The 23,840-nt window shown below is 44.7% G+C and overlaps 1 protein-coding gene and 1 pseudogene across 2 annotated transcripts; both read left to right on the top strand.

The window, feature by feature from the left end:
* Positions 1-334: 334 nt before the first annotated feature.
* On the top strand, positions 335-5,441 carry LOC124706073. 2 transcript variants are annotated; one of them, XM_047237731.1, is made up of 4 exons: positions 335-612; positions 4,459-4,512; positions 4,660-4,759; positions 4,840-5,441. In XM_047237731.1, exons 1-4 carry the CDS (start codon positions 373-375, stop codon positions 5,409-5,411), a joined length of 966 nt encoding a protein of 321 aa, XP_047093687.1. In that variant the 5' UTR covers positions 335-372; the 3' UTR covers positions 5,412-5,441. The 2 variants fall into 2 exon arrangements, with proteins under 2 accessions (XP_047093687.1, XP_047093686.1); XM_047237730.1 differs by having other exon boundaries at positions 4,453-4,512.
* A 12,641-nt stretch (positions 5,442-18,082) lies between these two features.
* Positions 18,083-19,383, top strand: LOC124708903 (annotated as a pseudogene).
* Positions 19,384-23,840: the final 4,457 nt, after the last annotated feature.

Here is a 23,840-nt window from a genome sequence, read left to right as displayed (position 1 = left end):
GGGAGGCGGCGGAGAAGCAGGCGACGCAGCGACGCAACGACGGTGCCGACCTGTCAGGAAGCAAGTAGTATAGACCTATAGATCTACTTTGTATAGTTTTTATGCATTCATATGTACTACTTTGAAAGTTTTTAACTATGTTGCAATTCAAAAAATGGATCGCCCCGGTGAAAACACACCCAGACGCAAACGAACGCGCGAACAAAATATGTCCGCGGGCGACACAAACACACGCTCGCGACCATTTTTCCGAAATGCGTTGCCTCGCTGGAGATGCCCTTACCTTAAAAAAATGCATTTCCCCCCGGAATGGCCCATCTTCTCTTCCTCCTCACTTTATCCCCTCCCCCGTTCCCTTTACTCCAGAGCGCCATGGCCTCCTCTGCCTCCTCCGCCACCACCGCCCTCCTCCGCTACGCACCGTCCGCCTCCAGCGGCGGAGTCGTCGGACCTTGGGCGGCCCAGGTTCGGCGCTCTCTGCTTGTGGCTACTCTTCGCGCGGCGGCGGTAGCGAATGGGTCGGCCGCGGTGAAGAAGAGGAACAAAAAGGGGGCTGGAGGAGGTGGACTCGAGATCCGGGAGGCCGAGGAGTACCTCACCACCGACGTGCAGGTGAGACACTCACACGGCGCGATTTTACCCAAAACTTCACCAGCCTTGGATCATCTACCCAAAGTTTATTGTACATTGGTAAATAACCCAGCAAGGACTTTAAACCAAAATAACAATTACAGAAGGACCTTGACTAGAAGTGGTCACGATTCACGTAAGAATAGGATCAAACAGATCGAAACCCAGCAGTTCAGCATACCGCATACGGGCGCCTCGAGTCAGCGTCGTTCGCGGCGGCGGACCGATCACCTCGGCCGCCGACGTCTCGCAACCGTCCCGACGCCGTCCACCTTCAACAACATCGTCCGCTCGTGATCACCGCTGTTGTCGCTGCCCACCTGTACATCCCGCCACCGTGTGCCTTGACTGTAGTGTCCCGCCGCCGTGAACCTGTATGTCCCTGATTGCATCCTATCCTTCTCCTATTTCTAATGCTGTTGTACGGCCGGACCAGCGCACTTGATTAGTATCTTCAGTTCGAGGTAGTTGATGAACTGATTCATATTGATTGCAGCCTTATGAAAGCCATATACTTGCTAGCTTGTGATTAGCTGTAGCTCATGCATGCATGTAAAACCCAGCCCACACGCACATAAATAAAGATCTAATTCAGAACTTTGCTTTTTATTAATATGTATAAGGATCATATGTACTGTCGGCATAGAAAACGACAGTCAGTCTTCAAATATCACGCCTTTTTTGACACATATATCATAGAGTGGAGATGCATTAATTCGTTCATTTTAAAAAATCTTTTGTGCTGCGTAGGACATGTCAGACGCTAACGACAATATTGAAGACAGTGATGCTAATGCATCGACAACAGGCTTTGGGACTGTGGACTGGTCAAGTCTTGTCATTGAAGAAGAAGAGGATGCTGGATTTTATGTTCCCGTTGCCGAGGATCATTTGTTTGCTTTTCTTGGTTTGAGGGACGAGGATGAGCGACCAATGGAAGCCACTTCATTAAATGATATAAGTGTTGATGGCACTAATATTGATGTTGCAGGCAACACGAATTATGAAGATGTTGACACTGAAGGTGCAGCCATCCCAGTTGATGATCATGTATCTGAGGAGGAGAACATGGATTATGACATGGATAACCCAACTATGGAGGAAGGAAGCACCTTCCCTTCCATGGAGGTATTTAGAGTGGCAGTAAAACAATATGCAATTACGGGGGAGTTTGACATAGGAACTCTAAGATCTGAACCGGGAAGGTTTGAGGGAATTTGTAAAGCTGAAGGATGCAAGTGGAGGATTAAGGCTAAAAAAGTGCAACACGAGGGTGCTATCAACAGTTAGGACATAGGCAAGCTGGTTGCCCTTTAAATGGAACAAAGAAAAGGTACAACGCTCCAATTATGCAAATATTTGTGATTTTTCTATGTACAATTATAAGTGCATTCAACTTACAATGTGCTTCTTGTGATAGGAAAAGTAGAAGCAAGAAAAATACAGTACCATGGGATCATGCAAGCACAAGTAAAAATGGAAACCCTGCTACACCAACGAGTCCTAGACCGAACACTAGGAGGTTAATATTTTGCATATCACTTTTTCAATTATTAGTACATACAACTTGTGACATATTTTCTATTTTAATAGCCAATCTGCACGTAACAACTCAACACCTATAAGGACCGATGATGTCCTTGCCCAGCCGTCGGCGAGTCCCAGGCCGTTCACAAGGAGGTGAATATATTTTTCCAAATCATTTCATTTTAAGCATGTATTTTCTGACATCTTATCCCACTTTTATAGCCAATCTGCACATAGTCCTTCTGCACCTATGAGGATGCATACCCCTGGTCAGCCATCAATAAGCCCTGGACGTGTTATAAGGAGGTGATATATTGCATTTGCTAACTCATATTTTACGTAGCCTTCGCATTATTTGTGACATCTTCCTGATTTTTGAAGCCAATCCGCTCTTTTCGGAGATGGGGGATCCCAGCTACCGTCCACAACCTCTCCAGCAAGAACTCCAACAAAAGCAAAGACACAAACTGCCAAGAAGATTACTCCTAGGAAGAAGAGGAGAATAAATTAGAACTCCTTGTTCTTCGATTGTTTTCTGATGTGTGAACTTGACTATATTTAAAAATTTTTGTGATGTACACTTCTCCCAACTTAATTTATTTTCGTTTTTGGTGAACTTGTTACTACAGATTTCTCTATACATATATGCCTATGAATGCAATCCATGGTGAAAACCTTCGTTTGGTCATATATATTTAGTGCACATATTATTCTTTGATGCAATCCTGTCGTTCAATTTTTAAATTTATGTCGCAATCTATTTTCCATTCATCATCAGAACGGACGGGCATGCCAGCCATCACAGAAGAACTAGCTTTTAAATTCGTGAGAACATTGAGTTTGCACAAGCACCCGTGCCCACCAAAATCCATGCTAGTTAATCAATGTCCAATCGATCTCGGCTCGAAGGAGCATCTAGCTAAACAATTTCTTTAGGTAGATAGCTAGTCAGATTGTCCTTGTAGATTATATTTATGGAGGATGGAGCAGAGCAAGAGCGTCAGGTGCGAACTTTTTTAGCCTTACGTACGTCTGAAGTGGTTTTGATCCAATCTAGGAGTACGTTTAGTGGCTAGCTCTAATTAGGGTCCTGATGTAGTTCGTTTTTTACTCTCAAGTCCTTGCTGGTTATTTTACCAATGTACAATGAACTTTGGGTAGATGATCCAAGGCTGGTGAAGTTTTGGGTAAATAACCAATTCTCCCTTTGCTTTTAGGAGGCAGCGTTGTACGGCCGATTTTTGGTGCGTGGTAGAAGAATCCATCCCGGAATCAGAGAGGGATTTTTCATGGGGGGAGACGCTTGAATGGATCATGTGTGACTGGGCCGTAGGTGTTTGCTAGTAATTAATTGTTCAGATGGAATGGACCATGACATGCTAATTTACCACTTGCATTGCCAATATATATATAGAGAGAGATTTGCCCATCTCTAACAGTGACTTATTAGTTACTTGCCATGCACCATGGATATGATATAATCACACTTCCTTGCATAAGACCGCAGTTGTGCACTGTGCAACCATGTGTACATATGTAGTATGATTCAGCTCGGTCCTGTGTTGATCAAATCTGCACTAGTGCACTTTTACTCATTCAGATCTTGGTTTTTTTTCTTTGCCAATTACTTTAGCGGAATCATGCTGGTTGCTTGTAGGCAATGGTTGAAACAAGTCAGTGGCTATCAGTGATGTAGCTTCGACATGATGGTACTTGGCTCTAGCACACCCCAACTCTATATAAGACCACCATCTTCCCTTGCTCCGATATCATCAGGCCACACTCCACCCTAGCTTCTCTCCCGTAACACACAGACAGAAACACATGCTTTAAAGATACGGATAGCAATAGTCTCCCAAGCCCAACTGTCTACCATCTATTCATAACTCCCATGGACATGATCCCCCCCCCCCCCTCGCCGCACAATTTGCTCATGAGCATCAGACCGTCCTCAGTTACACTGAGGTGGTCGACAGCGAGTGCTTGGCCCTCATGATGCATCTTTCATCCATCATAATCGGACAGGTATTCTTTAGGGATACACTCATGGGTTCACTTCGATAATACGTCAAGCATACGTCGAGCATTGTTTTAGTCTAATTCTGTTTCCTCTTGTTATTGTGCATAGAATTTGCTTTGGCGAGAACTCACCATTATCTGCATATAGGCTAGGTATTTCTTTAGCCATACACTGTTGCACTGATTTCTATTAACCGTGGTTTATATGGAGCATATATGTCAAGTTTTCAGAAGCGTTTTGAAGGAAGTGTGTGGGAGTAATTTATGAATTCCTAGTGCCAGGGAAAGAGCGCATCACGTCGTATCCTTGCTCGAGGCAACTTCCACAAGGCTCAGGTATAGTTTTTTCTTTATAGTTACCGTGGGAGGGGAAAAAAAACCTCCACCTGAATTTTCCCTTATATAGGCAAAAGTCTTGTATCACATATACAGATTTAAATGAGGAGGGCTCAGATACAGTGATTCCTTTCTGTCTCCTGATAGTGCATTGGCTATACGTGGGAGGGAGATAGCTCTGGTCGAGGAGCCCGCACGTGCGACAGCTGGTTGTGCAAAATGGGGAATCCTGTTCGGCAGTCGGATCGTAAGCTGCTTTAGTTTCGCAGAATGAAATGCAAAACTAGTCAGTTTGCTGTAATTCTAGGATGATTAATCCTTGTGCAGATACTTGTGCTATCTCGGCCTGCATCATGTGTATAGAAGCGCTACACCGAATAGCTTATGAGAAGGTCAATGGCCTGGGCTCCTTTGGCTTGAAGGTCAAGGCTGGCGCAGAAGAGGAACTCAAACCCATGTTCAAGACCATTGGGGCATACATTGAAGAAGTTCTTGAGGCGATCTGCTTGAACAAGGGGCTCCCGACCGACGACAAGAACATACGTCTAACGTTCAAAGGGTACGACGCTCGATACTGCACGGTGAGCGCCGAAGATGCGGCTGTGCTGATCACTGAAGGTCCTGTTGTGGGAGGAATGTCCTATGGCGATAAAAAGACATACAGCAAATTCTGTGACGATGACAACACGTACCAAGGGCCCAAGGAGGATGAGAAAGTCACCCCCCACGCGGTCGTCTGTGTTGGTTACAAATTCGACAGCAAAGGGCTCCATATTAAAATTTTGGATAATCACACAGCGAAGGGCCCTGTCAGATGGGTCCATTACAACGCCTTCCATTTGTTCACCGTCATCACAGTAGATGCTATCGACCCTACTGGTGTGCTCCACACTCTGTAAGATGTTTTGGAAGATATATGTTTTGATTGAGGGGTAGTGTGTAGTTTTAGTGAAACAATATCGGTCATGCATACACGCGGTACATGTAGTTTCAAGGATCAGTTTTAATACTTAGAGCATGTCCAGCCGCATCCCTGAAGCGACCTCCAAACGGCGCTGGATCAAGCGTTTGGGGGATGCATGGGATGCATTTTTTTGTGCTGCGTTTGGGAACGTTGTTTTCACATTAAAATATTTTTTTTGTTTCTTTTTTTTGGTTTTTTTTTAATAAAAAGGAGGAGCATTACACAAATTAATACATAATTGGGAACATGGTTTTCCACAAACTAAGACATAGTTTGGAACATGGTTTTCACAAACTAATACATAGTTAAAACATTGTAAAATAAGGAAACCTAACTAGTGTTGGCATCGCAGATTTTTATATGTTCGCTGCTAAAAAAGAACACTCTCAGGCACTCTTAGTCACCTAAACTTGAAAATTCAGCTGGTAATATAGCCCCGTTGGTTCTTTGCAAAGAGAACATACAGAAACCTCCGTGACTATTTTCGCTGCGAAGAAAGAACACTTGGCGTGTTCAATCGTCCCTCCGTGACTATTTTCGCTGCGAAGAAAGAACACTTGGCGTGTTCAATCGTCCTCCTCTTCGTCGTCACCGTGGTAGTGTCGGTGGTAGGACGTGTCATCGAACACCTTCACGCTCATATCCGCCTCGCCTAGGTACGAGAATGTGAGCACGCAACCGGCTTGGAGGTCGTGGTAGCGCGCGAACTTCTACCAGCCGGTGTGGAGGTACATCTTGCCGCGCATGTCGAAGAGCATGTCCACCGGCCACCGGCAGCATCCGCAGCCAGCCTCCCGCAGATGCAGCATGGTCGACTCGTTGCCGGCGACAAACTACCGAACTTGCCCGGCAGCATCTCGATGCCGAGTGGGTCGCCATTGAGGATGACGATGAACTCGAACAACACTTGGTGCTCTTACTGCAGATACGACGATGAAGACGACGACGTCGTCGGCGATGGCGACCGTCCATCTCTTGGTGCTCCAGCACAACCGTGACCTTGGCCTCTGCCTCTACCAGCCATGTCCATCGGCTTTTGACATGGTGGTGGCTTGAGTTGGGGAGAGATGCGCTAGGGTTTATGTGTGAGGGACGATGCGAGAGCGCTCCTTTTTATAGGCCGGAGGGAGACGGGAGAGCTGTGGCGCTCATTAACGCTGGCACGGAGAGCTTGGCGCGACGAGACACATCGTTGCGCATCTGCGGATACTGCACCGTCGCTGCGCGCCAATAATTCCGTCGCGAGGTAGGCGACGGTTAGGTTAAACTTGAATGTGCCGTTGACGCGTCGGATCCGCGTCTCCTCGCCTTGCTTTTCGTTGTGTCCGGCGTGCCCAAAGCGTTCCGTGTGAATCGGGGACGAGCTCAGGGTGCCAGACACCGTATTAGACCGCGCCGGACGAAAAGGACCTTTGCGGCGCACGGCTGGAAACGAAAAATTGTCGGATGCATTTATTAGGCAACAAACAAGCATCTTGCACATCCTTTGTACGCCCCAACTATACTGTGATCAAGTAACGGCGGCATGTGCAAGCAAAAGGAAAGTTATGTTAATGAAGTGGAGCTAAAGAGAAGACAGTGAACAAATACGAATCCCCTCCCTGGCAATCGAGCGCTTGAGCAATCACTTTCCATGGCGCGGAAGCGCTCGCGAAGCGAGTCAATTCCCTTTTTATCACTTAGTATTTTAATTGCGTTCACATGTATTCACACTAACAGCTTCTATTACTACTTTGCAAGTTGCATGTAGCCAAGAGCGTTCACACTGCATGCATGCACATGCACAGATCATCTCATGGATTTGCATTTAATGAGCGTTCACACTTTCATAAGCTGTTGCATGCATACACATAGCATATCACTCTTTTTCTTCAGACACGAGGCGAGCTCTCAATTCTCTTTTTGCAATTCCCTTTTTGCAATTCCCTTTTGGGCTTTATTTTCATACGGTAATTCATATTTAATGGGGTCCTTTTGCAATTCCCTTTTTCGGGTCAGTGGTTTTTAAGGGGGAAAATAACGGGTGGGAAGATCCACTTGCAACTCAAATGAACTACCACTTGCTACTCAAATTAAGTACTGTTTTAAGTTGTAAGCTAACAAAAGTTGTTAAAATATTCTAAATGAAATTTACTTTTTAGGGTTGCTAGGTATTTATATTTACCGTTGATAAATAACGGGGCACCGGGTTGATAACTTGTAAACAAAAAAAGAGCTGCTACATTTTTTAAATTAAATTAAATTTTTAGGGTTGATATTTATTTATATTTTACCATTGATAAATAGCGGGTCACCGGGTTGATAGCTTGTAAACTAAAAGAGAGTCGCTAAAATATTCTAAATGAAATACTTTTTAGGGTTATTATTTATTTATTTTTACAGTTGATAAATAACGAGGCACCAGAGTTGATAGCTTGTAAAATAAAATAAAATATTCGCTAAAATATTCTAAATGAAATACTTTTTAGGATTGGTAGTTATTTTATAATTACCATTGATAAATAACGGAGCACCGGGTTGATAACTTGTAAACTAAAAAGAGTCGCCAAAATATTCGAAATGAAGTTAGATTTTTAGGGTTGGTAGTTATTTATATTTACCATTGATAAATAACAGGACACCGGGTTGATCGCTTCTAAACTAAAAAATATTCGGTAAAATGTTTAAAATAAAATTAACTTTCGGGTTGATAATTTTATACATTTACCATTGATCACTCAAGTACGGAGGGGTTGATTATTCGAATAGGAGAGGGTTGATAACTTTTAGCCAGAAAAAAGTTTCTCGAAACATATCAACATGGGTGCTAGTTTTGAAGATCTCGTCGAGACGGATTTATTGGTGAAAGCGGATCTTAATTTGGAGTTGTCGTTTGAAAGTTAAAACGTTTTGAATTTTGAAATTTGGAAAAGATTCCACCGACATCAGCAGATTTGTCTATTTGTGCATGCATGCGTAACTTTCCCTCAATACCCTGCACCAGGTTGATAATTTTATACATTTACCGTTGATCACTTAAGTACGGAGGGGTTGATTATTCGAATAGGAGCGGGTTGATAACTTTTAGCCAGAAAAAAAGTTTCTCGAAACATATCAACATAGGTGCTAGTTTTGAAGATCTCGTCGAGACGGATTTATTGGTGAAAGCGGATCTTAATTTGGAGTTGTCGTTTGAAAGTTAAAACGTTTTGAATTTTGAAATTTGGAAAAGATTCCGCTGACATCAGCAGAATCGTCTGTTTCTACATGCATGCAGAACTTTCCCTCAATACCCTGCACCAGGTTGATAATTTTATACATTTACCGTTGATCACTCAAGTACTGAGGGGTTGATTATTCGAATAGGAGAGGGTTGATAACTTTTAGCCGGAAAAAAGTTTCTCGAAACATATCAACATGGGTGCTAGTTTTGAAGATCTCGTCGAGACGGATTTATTGGTGAAAGCGGATCTTAATTTGGAGTTGTCGTTTGAAAGTTAAAACGTTTTGAATTTTCAAATTTGGAAAAGATTCCGACGACATCGAGCAAATTCGTCTTTTGTGTACATGCATGCGTAACTTTCCTCAATAGCTTCGCACTGGGTTGATAATTTTATACATTTACCGTTGATCACTCAAGTACGGAGGGGTTGATTATTCGAATAGGAGAGGGTTGATAACTTTTAGTCGAAAAAAGTTTCTCGAAATATATCAACATGGGTGCTAGTTTTGAAGACCTCGTCGAGACGGATTTATTGGTGAAAACAGATCTTAAATCGGAGTTGTCGTTTGTGAGATAAAACGTTTTGAGTTTTGAAATTTGGAAAAGATTCCGCTTACATCGGCAGATTCGTCTGTTTCAACATGCATGCGAACTTTCCCTTAATAGCCTCCACTACAATCCAAAATTTGCCAAAAATGGAATTTTTTTTGGTTGGAAACCGATCGCTTAATCCCTCCCTAGCGCTCGAGCGCTAGCTAGGGCAGCCCGAACAAATAAGCATCTTGTTCATTCCCCCTCACGGTCAAACTAAGAATGGGGCAAAAAGAAAAAGAAAAACACGTCTTTTGGCCGATGCAGCAGCTGGCTTTGAGTTCTTTCTTTCCATGTACTAGCAAAGAAGGGCGCGACGCCGCGTCATGTGTGGCTGAGTGATAGTGATTTCGGTTATTTGTGATATCCCATTATAGCAATCACTACAGTAGAAAATCAATGCAAGTCCTACTCTAAGTCCAAATCTGAAAGCCTAAAACCATATTCGTGCAGTTCCTTCAGGTACACACCCAAAATCATAATAGGTTTAAGTAACATCACAAGACACTCTTCCTAACACAAATTATTAATACAAGAATCAACATACATAAACTGGAGCCAAAGGAAATGAGCTCTTTGTGGCTCGATGTCATTGACCACATAATGACCACAACAACACTCGTTGTTGCAGCACCAATGCTTATGTCACTGTTCCCTCCCGTGCCTTCTCCAGCATACAATCAACACCTGAAAAACTCCTATTCTCGGCCTGTTGTCCTTGCCAGTCTCCTCAACAAATATGTACACAGCAACACTTCAAAACTTACAAATGATTTTCAGAAGGAAGACAAATGTTGTTGCATTTAGTTGATTTCAGAAGCAATCTTGGACAAAATCCTGAATCTAGATAAAAATCACAGCAACAGACCTCACTGAGAAACATTATCTGATGCATGTCTTAAACCACCCTACACAGAAATATTTTCCCATTAATCACTCATATTAATCATGACAGATTGCACAGGTTGGTCTCACAGCCAAGAGACAAAATATATTGTATGTGCAAGTCACATAAGTGAGAGAGGTAATGTATGTGCAAGCTATCGCCGGCAGAAGCTAAATATATTTGAAAAAGAATATATTAATCCAAGAAAAGATAATTAACTCAGGAAAAACCTATCTGGTAACATCGACACGTGGTGCTTAGTGCACTCTTTTATTCCGGCAAACCAAAAGTTACAGTACTGTACTTTTGCTTTGTGCATCGATCGGTGCCTGTCCTCAAGAAAAGTGGATGTTGTATACTCATATTTCCCAAAATTTATCATGTTTCTATGGTAACATGAACACTGAGCCATGTAGAGAAAAATCGATGCCTAACTTACACAAGTTTATACTCCAGCTAAGTCTGCAACATCAGATGCATTTTCCATCATAATGGATACTTAGACTGACTGTCAATTGGAAGATTTGAAATTACATAAAATTGGAAGCATACCATAATTGCTACATACAAAATGTAGGTATGCCATAAGTCGTTGCCAGTAGGCATATAGGCTACCAGAAAACTTTCTGCTGAACCGATCGTCTAGTTCCCATTCAAACACAAGTGTTTACTGCTCCTAATGCTTCAAGCACTTTAGTAGTACTAACAGTTCTACTGTATCTGCCATATTCTAAGATGTATATATTAGTAGATCAAGCACATATATATGATCTTACTGTTTCTTTTTTATATGTATGCATAAAAAATGAAATACTTTCAGATAACAAAAAATATCTTACATAAGGAGGACGTGGATTGACCACAGATTTGGTCACATTTATCATTTTTTAGTGTTACCAAAATGAATGACATACTACTGCATTAGATATCAGATTCATATAAGCCTGACATAAATTATAGTGTACTCTTCCGTAAATTTGTAGAAACAAATACTACCGAGGCACCATACATATGAAATCTCCAGTTCATGCTTTGTAGTGCACTCTACTTATTCATCCTGCCATGAGTCGGTCTCATGTTTATAAATAAGTACAACCCCTAAACCAAAAATATCTGTCACAAAATTCAACTAAACTCCTCGCTTATGGAATACCATACAACATTTGATTCAGAATCTACAAATTAACAATTGGGGCAAAAATTCGTGCTCCTATACAGCAAGAAAGAAGCTTGTTCGTTTGGAAATTTCCCGAAAAGCTAATTATAGGTTCTTCTCTCCATCGGAACAATAGGGCCGTTATGCTTATTACTAAACTTGTTGAAGAGATGAAATAGAGACAGCAACAACGCAAGAAACAAAATTTACCTGGCTTTTTCTCCTGTGAGGGTGTAGCTGAGTGAACGAACTGTAATTCGTCGAGCCAGCATGATGATTCCATTGCGCAAGTCTACCTCATTCCTCTACGGGCTGCCCACTTGAGCCGGCCCAAGCGGATTTGCCGCACTTGAGCAGTATTATTTAAGGAGAAATTAGAACCGGGGTAAGGAAATAGCATGGACGAAGCACAACACCTGAATACCTGATGCAAATCAAGGAGTATTGTTGGAGCAGATGACGTCGGAGATGCGGACTGAGCCTACTTGTAATCAACAGATTTATGGCATCTTAACTATTCACCCCTAATGCTCTTCAATCCAACATGGTAATCATATCCGTGTGGACCTTGTCCTGTCCTCTACTCAAAACCCGAGGTCACAAAAAAGAATGATGAGCTTGTAGGCAAACAATCACATTGCTGGTAAATTTGTATGATTAATATACTCTTTTTTTGCTGTGATTAAAATGTTGCCCCCTGGCTGCTTGCGATGCAGAGCAGAGCATCTGTGTGGGTAGCAAAAGAGAGTGGCCACACATGAAGGCGTGTCACTGAATAACCCAAGTCCTTCGGTACTTTGATATATCTGCCATGTATAACATGGTGGAGAAAAAGGTGGGTTATTAGTGATAGACAAAACGACAATATGATTACCCATTTTTTACTTTATTTATTAGATCAAGATCAGCAGCAAGACTGCAAGAGTAGAATCTCCATTAACTTACATAGTCCAGCCTCAACAGATATAAAGTAGATGGAGAGACTAATAGCATGATGATTAAGCTTTAGTGTGTAGCAGTTTTTGCACTCTGGAATGAAGCTAATGAACTAAACATAGGTTCATATCCAAACTAAAAGGATCTGTATCATCTTAGCACAATTGAACCATCTTAAAATTTGCAATTTCACTGAACACATATCATAAGGATATACCCAAACTGGGGAAATTGCTAACACACCGTAAAGTCAAGCATTATTATAATTCTAGATGTTCAACAAATGAATTACCTTTGTTACTCGAATTCGTGGTGTGCAAACATGCTTCACTCTTTAACAGTCTATAGAAAAAATCTACGGCAAGAAATATTAAATTTGCAATTTCATTGAACACATATCATAAGGATATATCCAAACTGGGGAAATTGCTAACACACCATAAAGTCAAGCATTATTATAATTTTAGATGTTCAACAAATGAATTACCTTTGTTACTCGAATTCGTGGTGTGCAAACATGCTTCACTCTTTAATAGTCTATTGAAAAAATCTACGGCAAGAAATATTGATAGAGTTCTATTCATCTAGAATTCAGGGGTGAGAACTGAAAGTGGTATCTAGGAGAACTCTAAAAGGTAAACCTAAATTCTGAATGGTGCCAAAATTTCTTGGTTTACTGCAATGCAAATGTTTGAAGCATTGCAGGCGCCAATGCAAATGTATGTTCAGAGAAGACCATCAATCATAGGAAAATTCGTTTTCTCTGAATCCATGAATCCACTCTGAGGAGCAGCAATACTATGCAGTCCAGGGTCGAAACTAATGGATTATGCATTAGGTTGCACTGGCAAGCAGATTTTACGAAGCATGTTGAACCGTCAATACTGCGTCTAGTGGCTAATCTGTAACCTGCTAAGATGTAGACCATGCTGAGTAGTTAAGTCAAATTAGTGACCAAAGACATCAATACAACAAAAGAAGATGCTAACTATTGTGATATTTGTATCAATGTGTGTGTACAAACATGAACCTAATTATCTCTTTTAGATAGAAAGAGCTAATCATATTCATCGTTGCTTTGAAATGATACACGGAATCATCTGCTGACTCACCATACCTGTGACATTCCCTCCCATATTTCTTAAGCATGTGTTTCTTCATTGCAAGATTAACCCATTTGAGAAGTTATGAAAGAAATACATGCAAGGATCATGATCTGAGCTGGAGGTCTAGAATTTGAAGAGAAAATAGATAACCAAAGAATGAGAGAAAAATGCTTCTATGGTTCTGGTGCAATATTATAAACACATAACTGATATGCAAAGATCAATAATCTGAAATGGAGCTTCAAGTATGACAGCAAAACAATACAAATGCTTGTAAGCTCCCCAACTTTGGTGCACCGTAAATTGGCCAAATATACAGGCAATTCTTGCTGTAACCATAGTGAGAAATTGACATGCCTGAATTTTAATTTGAGAAGTAGGGAGGAGTACTACATAGGCAAGAAAAGGAAACAGCACGCCGTTGTCTTCCAAGTGGACATGGAACGACTCAACGACAGAAGTAGAGGAAGACGCAACCTGCTGATGACCAGAGGCACGCAGATTTGCCATGGAATCAATCAGCAACATGCCTACAAATATCAATCAATAATCAGCAAGACAAAACCAGTTTGCAAATAGAGAGAAAAGCAGAGCCTCGTCCGTTGTCAACCTGCTCGATTGTGAGGATGGCAGAGCGTTGATGGCAAGGACCGGTCGAAAACGCGATTGACTCCGAGGTTGTCGGTGTAGCCGACAAATGCCGGACGGCCGCCGCTTCCGTCCTAGAGGGCATGTGTACCTCGTCCTGCCCTGCCGCTGCGGAGAAAACCCAGCACTTGAAGCCGCTGGCTGCTGGCGAGGAGTCTTGAGCTGCGCCTCTCTACGGCGTCCTCAGAGCCAAGTGATTAGAGCATGTCTAATGGAACTTAAATCTGTATACAACCGTTTTTTTACGGATTTAAGGGTTCAAATGTCATTTAGTGGAACCCCTAAACCCCTAAATCTGTAAAAAAAATTAGAGGTCGAGGCCCCAACCCGTGCTCCGACCTGTACATTTAAGGGTTGGAGGGGCCAACCCCTACCACAACCTGTACAAGTAACCGTTTTTTACGGGTTTAAGAGTTCCACTAAATGCCTCCTGTTTTTCACACCTCCAACCCCTCCAATTTTGCCAATTCTCGACCCTTATAGCTATAAGGGTTTAAGGGTTCCATTAGACATGCTCTTATGGAGGCCAGTTTCGACCTCAACGTACGACCCAGCAAGAGGAGATGCGTTGCAAGACGGAGACGGCGGCGCTGCACCCGCGAGCAGGCAACATCAGACAGGTGGAGACGGGGCTAAGCGACGTGCTTTTGAGGCTCCGACCGGCGAGGAGTGAGCAGAGGCCGTCGGCTGGAGCAAGGCGCGCTCGTATTCGAGGAGCTGCGCCGGCCGGATGCACAGCGAGGCAATGGGTCGGCCGTTCGTCGGAAGGCTGAGGTTGAGTAGGGAGAGGGAGCCGCGGCCATGCCGGAGTTGAGCATGGCCGGCCGACTTGCTGACGGCGACTTTCACTCAAATCCTAAAATTGCAGGCATGTGAACATGGAGCAATGGAAAAAAAATGGTGGGGAGATTGGGGAAAAAGAGGGATGTACCGGGAGAGGAGGTTTTAGCATGTAACACCACTTGTTGGTGCCCTTTTTCACCAAACCACAACCCAAACTTTTTGTTGCAAGGAACACCAATGTTTGAGTTAATTATTTGCATGGAGCACAAACACCCATAGTTAGCTATTTTAATGAATAATTAGATCGTTGAGCCTACTGACAGCAGACGTGGTATGACTTACCATCCAGCCCCGCCGCCTCTGCCATTCACATCCAGCCCTGTCGCCTACTAGCATAGCTCTTCCGCCTCGGTCACCTACGTGACCCCTGCTGCACCTGGCCCTAGCCAGCCTCGGCTACTTGCCGGCGAGGAACCGCACAGGTCTCTACCACCCCACCTGAGGTGCGCTCCCAACCTAACTGCGAGCCGAGCCGTGAGACGACACATCTAGGTGCAGCTCCGCTGCGCTTGCGTCGCCCAGCCAGTCTCCTCCATCTCCATCCTCTGCGCGAGGTGAGCGAGCCTCCTCTGCCACCACGAGTCTACTGCACAACAACAACAACAACAAAGTCTTTATTCCCAAACAAGTTGGGGTAGGCTAGAGGTGAAACCCATAAGATCTCGTAACCAAATCAAATAGATAAGGCTCAAAGCTGACCCCTGGTGTAGTCGTATTTTAATCGGGAAGTCATCGGTATCGCCATCTGTTGTCCGAACACTTGTCACAACAATATCGTACATGTCCTTGATGAGGGTAATGTACTTTGCTGGGACTCGAGACCACGAGTCTACTGGACATGCGCACTATTTTAAGCCTTGTTTGCAACCAATGCAAAGGAGTCGGAGGGAAACACCGCACCCCGTACAAGCATTTGACGTACACAACACACAAAAACACACGAATCACTGAGAGTCAATCGATGGCCAGACTTGGCACTCTCCTCTATATTGGCCAGCCCCTTGTCCTCGTCCACTTGATCTATTCAGCCAGTCTGTGGTCTCCGTCCATTGCCATGCCGTAGTTCACCGTAATTCAGCTTTGTCACCTTTCTCTGCTCCTAGTCGTCGGCATGCAGCTACCATCGCCGCTGCAATCTACCACTGGAACGAGGCTCTGTTTGTCGAATTGGTTCGTTCGACCACAATGGTTGCCACGTATGTCCTAACAAGGTCAGGCGAGCTAATTATTTGCCGAACAAGCTAATTACATATTTTGTGTTCTGTGCAAATAATTAATCCAAATGTTGGTGTTTTTTGCAACAAAAAGCTAATGTTGTGGTTCTGTGCAAAAGGATCACTAACATCTGGTGTTATATGCTAAAACCTCCCGGGAGAGGGACGGGTGGCACCGCTTTGACCAAATCCGCAGAACCGACAGATAGTGACTACCATGCCCACCACCGATCATTCAGCTACGTGCACCCAATCAACGTACCAGGAGAGCCTATAGCTAAAGGAAAACACTTGGGTGAAAACTGCTACGTAACACGGAACTACACACAGAAGAACCCTTGCGGGAATCAAACATATAAAAGGAACACGTGTCATCACCATAGTAATTTAAAGGAGGCCCTAAAATTATGGTAAAAAAGATGTTTGTTCCCTTTTAATATAGTAGTTATAGTTATTAGGTGACTCATCGTGTCTTGGCGCAAGTGGCAGAATCAAGATTAAATTTATTTATGAGGGGGAATTAGCGCGAAATTAGATGAAGGTAGTTCATATATAACCGAATTTTGACATATTTGAAAAAAACATAAAACATAAACATAAGCAGCGGCGGTAGCAGCTCTACCATCCGTGGCGGTGGTAGAAAATTGTGTAATCTTCATCATCGATGCCACCGCCATTGTTTGGCTGCTACTGGCCGCCGGCGTCCCCGCTGCTGCCCTGACCATGGTATTCGCCGTGGTTGCTTCCCTGGCCAGGGTATCCCTGCCTTGGGCGCGGCAAGTCATCGATGTTGTTGATGTGGTAGTGGAGCACTGGCAAGCCAAAAAGTTGGCAACTATCCAAACAAGAACCAATCTTTTGGTGATGACCAAAAATTTGGTAGCGTATGGTTTGGTAGCAATCCAAACACACCCTTAGATGCATCACTAACGCCATAGATGGTTGCGTGCCCGGGCATGTGTTGGTGACCATCACCGCGTAATGTCGGTATCTTGGGTAGGATCGACCATGACACCTCCAGTTCACTTCATTGTTCTAGGGAGTATTCAAATAAGATGGAGAGAAGTTGACACTTCATTGTTCGTGTGTGCACATGGTTTCGGTGTGTGGCGATTTCCACATGAAAACTATGTTCATGATGACTCCGAGCTAGACGATTGGTACTTTGCAGCGGTGTCGTGCTGCATCGTTCTGGTTTTTTTCCCCTTTTGGTTGTGTGCTACCTTAACTATTGGACCAGTTTTTACATTATGTTGTCGCAGAGATTGGATGTAATTGGTAACAGTTCGATATTAATATATTTATTTTATAAAAAAGTGTTGTGCTATGCGTGAAATAAATAAAAAATAAGAGACAAAAAAGGGCCATTGAGCAAAAGCGGATAGACGCTCCAAGGAAAAAATGGTTGGCATAGAGCCACAAACGACCTAGCTCCAAGTCGTCGATCATTCTGGCAAACCCTATACATTGCCCGTTAGCGGGAGGGCATACGTCCCGCCCGCTATCGGGGCCATTTGGGCTGCAGCCTATCATCGTTCAACGGAGCGAATGCGTTCAATTTTTTCTGGTTGGGGGAACTTTCTAGAAGGTTTTGGTTGGATTTTTTTCTCTGGTTCTGTCGGTTTCCCTTGATTTTCTTTGGGTATTTTAAAAAACAATTCTTTTTTATTTTTTGTTGAATTTTTTTATTTGAATAATTTTTGAATTCAAATAGTTTTCAAATCTGATCATAAACTGAGAATATTTCTAAACCGTGAACAATTTTCAATGTTATACAATTTTCAATTTTAATAGTTTCAACTTAGTAGAATATTTTTTATTTTGATCATATTTTAAACTAAACATTTTAAAATCTGTACATTTTTCAAATCTGGAAATTTATTCAAAAATAATACTGTAGAAAAAGAAAAAAAACTACAGAGAAGCCCTTAACTGGGCCGGCCCAGCAGGGCAACAAGGGACGCACGCGGGCTAGCGAGCGATGTATTAGGGGTCCCGATCATTCCCCGTTGCTATACAACTCCGTTCCGTTCTGATAAACTGTTCCGCGCCGCCGCAACCCACCTACGGCCGCCGGCGGATTTTTTCGCCGGAGCAACAGCGATCCGTCCGCGCTCTCACCGCTTCGCCCTCCCGGTAAGCTCTCTTGGTTTTGCGGGGCTATTGCATATTTTTCCGTCCCCGGTTCTCGCGCTGTCTCTGCAGATAGATCTGGAACTCACGGGGACGGGCTTTGCGTACGCTCTGATAGTGCTAGTTCGATGTTAGTATTTGCGACCTGCTAATCATTTAGGTGATAACGATCTCTGGGTACGCATATGATGGTTGCGGTGCTCTGTTGTAGAGAATCAGTTTCAAGAGTACAAACCGCTGTGGCAAATTGGCCGAATTCGCACATCTGATTGGATGTCCTCTTTGCTCTCTGCAGCAGACGATTCATTTTCTGAAATTGGCGCTGAATTGAGTACACACGGATTTCTTCTTCAAGTGGCAATGGTAAGTTGGTTAGAAAGGAGCGACAGGTGATTCTGCAGCATGGTTTGTAACCAGCTTAGTTTGCAGGATCCGAAGGGTCTTGACAACGAGAAGTCGGCTAGTAGGCTCTATGTGGGCAATCTGGATTTTAGGATATCAGAGTGAGTTATTATTTGTGTATTTTAGTTGCATTTTCCTTCCAAAGTCAGTCTGGTGTAATGTGTAATCCAACATTAGTGCGATTCTCTAGGTCTGACGTTATCAAGATGTTCTCCCCATATGGCAAGATTGTAGCTGAGGACTTCCTATTGCACACACGTGGCCCGAAGCGGGGCGAGCCCCGTGGTTATGCCTTTGTTCAGTACACTACCAAAGAGGTACGAGTGATATCCATTACTTGTTGCAAGTATTGATGGGTCCTTGTAATTCTCACCTTTGCAATCTGAAGTGAGCATGCAGGAAGCTCAGTTGGCAAAGGAAAAGATGAATGGAAAGTTAGTCCGTGGACGTCCTGTGGCGGTTCACCTGGCAAGTGACAAGTGCTTCCTAGACTCTGGTAATTCAGAGAGAGCGCTGAAAGACAAAAAATTGGCTGGCAGCTCAGGAAGCAAATCCGCACAAACTGATCGTGCTGCAAAGATATCTGCTATAAAAAACAAGTTGAAGTCTCTAGAGAATGAGGGATCTAGCACAAAAAGACCCAAGACTTAAGCTAGATGACTTGAAAAGTGCCGGCGAACAATCTGATAAAAAACTTTGAAGTGAATTTTGTCAGCGTGTTGTGAACAATACCCTATTATGCTGGTTTCATTGGTGATGGTGCTGTAGCTGTAATACTTAAGCTTTACTAAGTTAGGCCGTGGTTGTAAAATTACACAGTTCATCAGATTTGTACAACAGTTTGTAGCAATCACCAATGTCCAAGTAACAATTAAGAGGTAATGGAGAAACCATTTTCCAATCCAATTCTCTGGTTCATAGTGTGCTGGTCTGTCGTATCTTAATTTTTTTTGTTAAGCTCACTTACCTCCGAAGTCATGCCATGTAAAGGATCATTTTATGTTATTACTTTTCGGGAGTTGAATTGAATATGATGCAACCATTTTGAATATCTTCTATCTGTTTCTTGTCACCAGCCAAACAGAATGTTAATTTTGTTTTGCTTTGTGCAAACCATTCTGGAGGTAAGGAAGGAGGTGCTATCACTTCTTTGTAAGATTGGAACCTTTGTAGATAAGGATATTTTCTCTTAGGCAAGTGGACTTATAGTATAAGTACGTGTAATGCTTAATTTACGCACTGCTGCCTGAAAGTTTTGATAGTTGTATGTTAAATGTGATTTGTGATGAGGTCTAAGGCCCCGTGTGTGGCCCGATCTTGCGGATTGACGTCGAAACCAAAGGGGGAGATGGGAAAACGCGAGGAACACGAAGAACACGGCGATGAACACGAGGACCCCGAGACTCACGCACGCACACCAACCCGATACACCCGATGCTTACCTCCGTGGCTCGATGGACCACGCCAATAGAATCTCCGTGGAAGAGACACGCGGTAGAATTCCCGGAGAGAGATTGGGATTGGAGAGGAAGAGCTTGGGGAAGGAGAGAGAGTAACAAGTACTAGAATCTCCTTCAACAAGATCTAAATCAACAACCAAGGTGCCTTGATTACAGAGGGATGATACCCAAGGGAGACTAAGCTCAAAGTTAGGGTTTGAGTTCAAAACAAGTCTAAAGGGCTAATGAGGGGTTCCAGCTACTTATATAGGCACACACAGCCAGCAAGGGCGAACAGGTACGCAAAAGGATAAGTTAAGGCAGTTTGGTGGGGCACTCTCGTCAGGTCCGGTTTGGGATCCGGTCAGACCGGGCCTGGGACCGGGCTGTCCGGTCATGGGTCCGGTCTGACCGGGCCTGTGACCGGACGGTCCGGTCAAGGATCCGGTCGACCGGTCGGAAACCGGGATCCTGCGAAGAATCCGGTCCTGGGTCCGGTCGTCGTCCGGTACGAGGGGGCTGGCCCGGTTTCCGACCGGTCGACCGGGCCTGTGACCGGGAGCCCGGTTGTAGGTCCGGTCCCGACCGGGTCTCGGACCGGCCAGCGTCCGTCTCTTCCTTGGAGCGCTTCGAGCGACGCCGTCTTCGGCTCCATGATCATCTTCATGTCCAGCTGCTTCTCTCCCTCCCTTGGTCTTGGCGCCTCCTCCTCTCCGAGGTCTTGATGCGGCTTGTACCTAATGACACATAGCACGTCGGCATGAGGTAGCAATCCATCCAAAGGGGTACCAAGATCAAGGGTAGTGAGGAGCGAGTTCACCTCATCATGTAGAGCCTTGGTTCGGGCTCGTGTCATTGGTCCACTTGGGGGACTTGTTGGTCTTGGTGTGGAGGTGACCGAAGGCCACCCCGCATCAATTTGTGTCAGTATTGTGAGTATCAGACTTTTACCTCATCTCTGCTATACTTTCGGCCGCATGCTTTTGTATGGAAGAAATAATAGTGAAACTCAACTTTCTCTCGGCGATCTTTGGTTTGCGGTAATAAAATCTACTAGGTGGGGGGGGGGGGGGTCAGGTCTCTACGAAAACTATATCCTCAACGAAGTTGTACATGATAGAGCGGCGGCGGGGATCTAGATCAGCCGGCGTTAGGTAGTTAAGAGAGAAAAATCAGACAACAGTTGCATACCAGGACACAACCACGAGTCGGGCGATGGCATGAGGCCCATCTCCCCTCATGCTCCGCCGGCAAAGCCGGTGGGGGAGAGACAGGGGGAGCATTGAAAGAACTGTACGGACGAGGCTCTCAAAGGAGGTGCACAGGACACACATGTAATTATTGGAGGCCAAAGATGAAATAAGTAAGTTGTACAATATCTAAAGTAGTATTCCTTATGTTCCGAAATAAGTGAGTTTTATCTAGATATGGATATGGATGTATCAACAACTAAAATGTGTCCTCATTTAGGTAAAGTGGCGATACTTTTTTTTTTCGAGGGTACGCCAAAGGTGTACCATATTTTTATAAACGGTACATGTTTGTGTACAAGAAAACTGTCACTCCAGCAACGAGCGTAGCACCACTCAACTCCATACCGGCTAGTCGGACGACAGCCACCACCGACAAGCTAGACTACAGAGTGTTATATGTATATATATTTATATTGTAGTTTCCCCATATGTTAGGGGACTTCATGCATATTTGCACCTGTACATGTACTATATATTGTGGCATTTGGCCCCCTGGTAATACAACAAGCATATTGCCCTAACATGGTATCAGAGCAAAAATTGGTCCTCTTCCTCTTCTAGTCCGTACGGACGGATGTTTTTTGCTTGTTCCGGCCGCCGCACCTCCGGCCGCCGTTCGTCGCCGGCTCCTCTTCCCGGCCGCCTCCTCTCCTTCCCGGCCGTCCTCCAGTCACCGGCCATCTCCCGGCCATCTCCCAGGCCGTCTCCCGCTCCGCCCCCGGTCGGATTTATTCTTCCCGGCCGCCTCCTGCCGCCCGCCGTCCTTCCTCGCCGGCCGCCGCCGCCCGCTGCTCCTGGCCGCCCGTGCGGCCCTGTCTCTGCCTACGCCGCGTTTCAGTGCTCGCGTGCGTTCTCGATCTGATTAGTTCCGATCTGATCTTGAAAAAAAAACGAAAAAAAGAGCTATGTCTTCCTCTTCGGGTTATGTTGCGATTCCTCGCTGCCCGGTGATCTTTGATGGCGCGAATTATCCTGATTTCGTTGCCTTCATGCGCGTCCACATGCGCGGTCTTTGTCTTTGGGGTGTGCTTTATGGCGAGGTCTCATGTCCGCCGTGCCCCGTTGCTCCTACGGCGCCTACTGCACCGACCCCCGTTGCCCTTGCCCCTGATGCTACTCAGGCGGATAAGGATGCAGCCACGAGTGCTGATTCTACTGCTCTGGCTGATTATGACCGCAAACGCTAGACGCCTTCGAAGGACCAATCCTCCAAAGAGGACTCTCTTTGTCGATGCACCATCTAAAGAAGATAGATGGCGGAATTCGGACAAACCCTAGGAAGGCTGGTCTTGAAATCGCCGGCCATGGCGTTATAGCGCCCCTAAAGAACAACTTTGGACAGCGATGATCACCGGAGGAGCACAACCTAAGACCTCCAAACCGTGTCTCCAAACGCGATACTCCCAATAGGAGGACGCTGCCATCGCGCCGATCGAACTCTAATTCGAGGCTTTCGCCCGGAGACAACACCAACACCAAGAGAGAGCAACGAAGATTTCGATGCCCCTCGACGAAGCCTCCAACGAGGGTAACGATACCCGCGGGCGCCATCGCCGCTGGCCCGACCAAAGCAGGGCGGGACTTTCATCTATGTCATCGCGCATCCTGCACCATCGTCACCGCAACTTGACCCCTTCATTGTCGCACATACTTGGCCTCCAGCACACCACACGACCGAGAGCCTAGACATCATCCACCTTCGACTCAGCAAGAAACAACAGCCTTCCCCCTTCACTGGCACGAGGTAGGACAACCCGCCAAGGTTGTCGCCAACTACAGGCAGACATCTGATGGCGTGTAACTCACACGTTCGTTGGGATCCCCAAGAGGAAGGTATGATGCGCACAGCAGCAAGTTTTTCCTCAGAAAGAAACCAAGGTTTATCGAACCAGGAGGAGCCAAGAAGCACGTTGAAGGTTGATGGCGGCGGGATGTAGTGCGGCGCAACACCAGGGATTCCGGCGCCAACGTGGAACCTGCACAACACAATCCAAAGTACTTTGCCCCAACGAAACATTGAGGTTGTCAATCTCACCGGCTTGCTTGTAACAAAGGATTAACCGTATTGTGTGGAAGATGATTGTTTGCGAGAGAAAACGAGTAAAACAAGTATTGCGACAGATTTGTATTTCGGTATTAAAGAATGGACCGGGGTCCACAGTTCACTAGAGGTGTCTCTCCCATAAGATAAAAGCATGTTGGGTGAACAAATTACGGTCGGGCAATTGACAAATAGAGAGGGCATAACAATGCACATACATGTCATGATAAGTACGGTGAGATTTAATTGGGCATTACGACAAAGTACATAGACCGCCATCCAAATGCATCTATGCCTAAAAAGTCCACCTTCGAGGTTATCATCCGAACCCCTTCCGGTATTAAGTTGCAAAGCAACGGACAATTGCATTAAGTATGGTGCGTAATGTAATCAATAACTACATCCTCGGACATAGCATCAATGTTTTACCCCTAGTGGCAACGGCACAACACAACCTTAGAACTTTACATCACTTTGTCCCGGTGTCAATGCGGGCATGAACCCACTATCGAGC

The sequence above is a fragment of the Lolium rigidum genome, chromosome 4, assembly GCF_022539505.1.
Source record: "Lolium rigidum isolate FL_2022 chromosome 4, APGP_CSIRO_Lrig_0.1, whole genome shotgun sequence".
Lineage (NCBI taxonomy): Eukaryota > Viridiplantae > Streptophyta > Magnoliopsida > Poales > Poaceae > Lolium > Lolium rigidum.
The sequence above is the reverse complement of the archived record's forward strand: the minus strand, read 5'-3'. Positions and strand labels throughout refer to the sequence as shown.